This window comes from Belonocnema kinseyi, chromosome 3, assembly GCF_010883055.1.
Source record: "Belonocnema kinseyi isolate 2016_QV_RU_SX_M_011 chromosome 3, B_treatae_v1, whole genome shotgun sequence".
NCBI lineage: Eukaryota > Metazoa > Arthropoda > Insecta > Hymenoptera > Cynipidae > Belonocnema > Belonocnema kinseyi.
Genome location: NC_046659.1, coordinates 28,767,091 through 28,768,654, shown reverse-complemented (window position 1 = coordinate 28,768,654; position 1,564 = coordinate 28,767,091). Strand labels below are relative to the sequence as shown.

Here is a 1,564-nt window from a genome sequence, read left to right as displayed (position 1 = left end):
GCTAGCCGAGACCCAGGAATCTGACGAGGAACTAAAAATTCTCCTCAAGGATCCTAAGTGCTTCCTGAATCTCAACAAGATTTAGTGGGACTCCGGGAAATCCTCCATCTTCTGCGATCTGATCGGCGAAACTCTACGTCCGTACATTCCGTTAGCATTGCGAAAACGTATTTTTCACCAATTCCATAACCTGGCGCTTCCTAGTAAAACATCACCAACTGGTGCAAACTTTGCACGTCGTGTCAACAGTCTTAGGTTTCGCGTCACAACCACCATATACCCGCGGATTTGGTGGCACCTGATGGCCGTTTTTGGCACATCGATATGGACATCGTGGGTCCGTGACACTTAAGCAACGGAAATCGTTATTGTGTAACGATCATCGATCTTTTTTCCCGGTGGCCCGAAGCAATACCACTTTCTAACATTGAAGCTCCAACTGTCTGCAGAGCAGTTTTCGACCAGTGGATCGCGCGTTAGGGCGCACCTGAAACCTTAACCACAGACCAAGGTATCCAATTTGAGGCTTAGGTATTCCAAACCTTACAGCAAGTAATTGGTTGCAACCGAATCCGTACCACCGCTTACCACCCTGCCGCCAAAGGCATGATTGAGCGGTGGCATCGAAGTCTCAAGGCGGCAATAATGTGTCACACCGATCAAGAATGGTCACAATCGCTCTCCACTGTCTTCCTGGGACTCAGGTCCAACGTAATGGATATTGGTTCGTCCCCCGCCGAGTTCGTTTTTGGAACTACCCTACGAATCCATGGCGATTTTGTGCTTCCGGACAATTTCGCTCTAGATCCTTATGTTTTCATCCAAGAGTTTCGAGAACACATGCGGAAAATTAAGCCAGTCCCAGTAGACCATAAATATAAATGGAAACCATTTCTTTTCAAAAATTTAACTGTTTCCTCGCACGTATTCATGCGAAACCATGCCAAGAAATCCCTGGAGCGGCCCTACACTGGCCCGCATAAAATTATAAACCGAACTTCGGACCGCTTCAACGAAATCGATATCAACGGCGTTCCACGCCAAGTATCCGTTGAGCACCTTAGGCCTGCTCACTTCATGCGTGAGGACCTAGAAAGCATTTTGCCAATGCAGGGAGATTTACCTAAAGTAACTGGTTTAGTTCCTCCCCTACGAACGTATGCTAAGAAGCAAGTTACTTTTAAATTTTAAACGTCTCACACGTTTTACTTTTTTCCCCCATTTAAACTGATTTTACCATTATACGCTCAGCGAACGACTGCACTTATTTCATTTCTTTCTTTTGCAATAAAGATAACATTCAAATCTATGGGATACCAATTTCATTTTTCTTGGCCATGTATTGTTATTTGAATCGCAACTGATTTATATTCATTCGTCTACCAGGTGCGTTGCAATTTTATTCTAAAATAACTTGTTCAATTCAGTTTTACAGCCGTTAACTTTTATTAAGCTTTAAGCAACTAGTAGCCCTTCGTCCTCAATTATAATATTGAGCAATGTAAAAACTTGTAGGCGTTACTATATTTTTAGCACCTTTGTATGATGTTTTTACTAGATGTTA

The 1,564-nt window shown here is 43.3% G+C and overlaps 1 protein-coding gene across 1 annotated transcript; it reads left to right on the top strand.

Moving 5' to 3' along the window:
• Nucleotides 1-606: 606 nt before the first annotated feature.
• Nucleotides 607-1,191, top strand: LOC117169750. The gene has a single exon (XM_033356255.1). The coding sequence runs from the start codon at nt 607-609 to the stop codon at nt 1,189-1,191; it is 585 nt and encodes a 194-aa protein (XP_033212146.1).
• Nucleotides 1,192-1,564: the final 373 nt, after the last annotated feature.

Bases quoted from the DNA above. Each gene is read 5' to 3' on its own strand.
- LOC117169750 (XM_033356255.1), top strand. From the start codon at position 607: ATGATTGAGCGGTGGCATCGAAGTCTCAAGGCGGCAATAATGTGTCAC.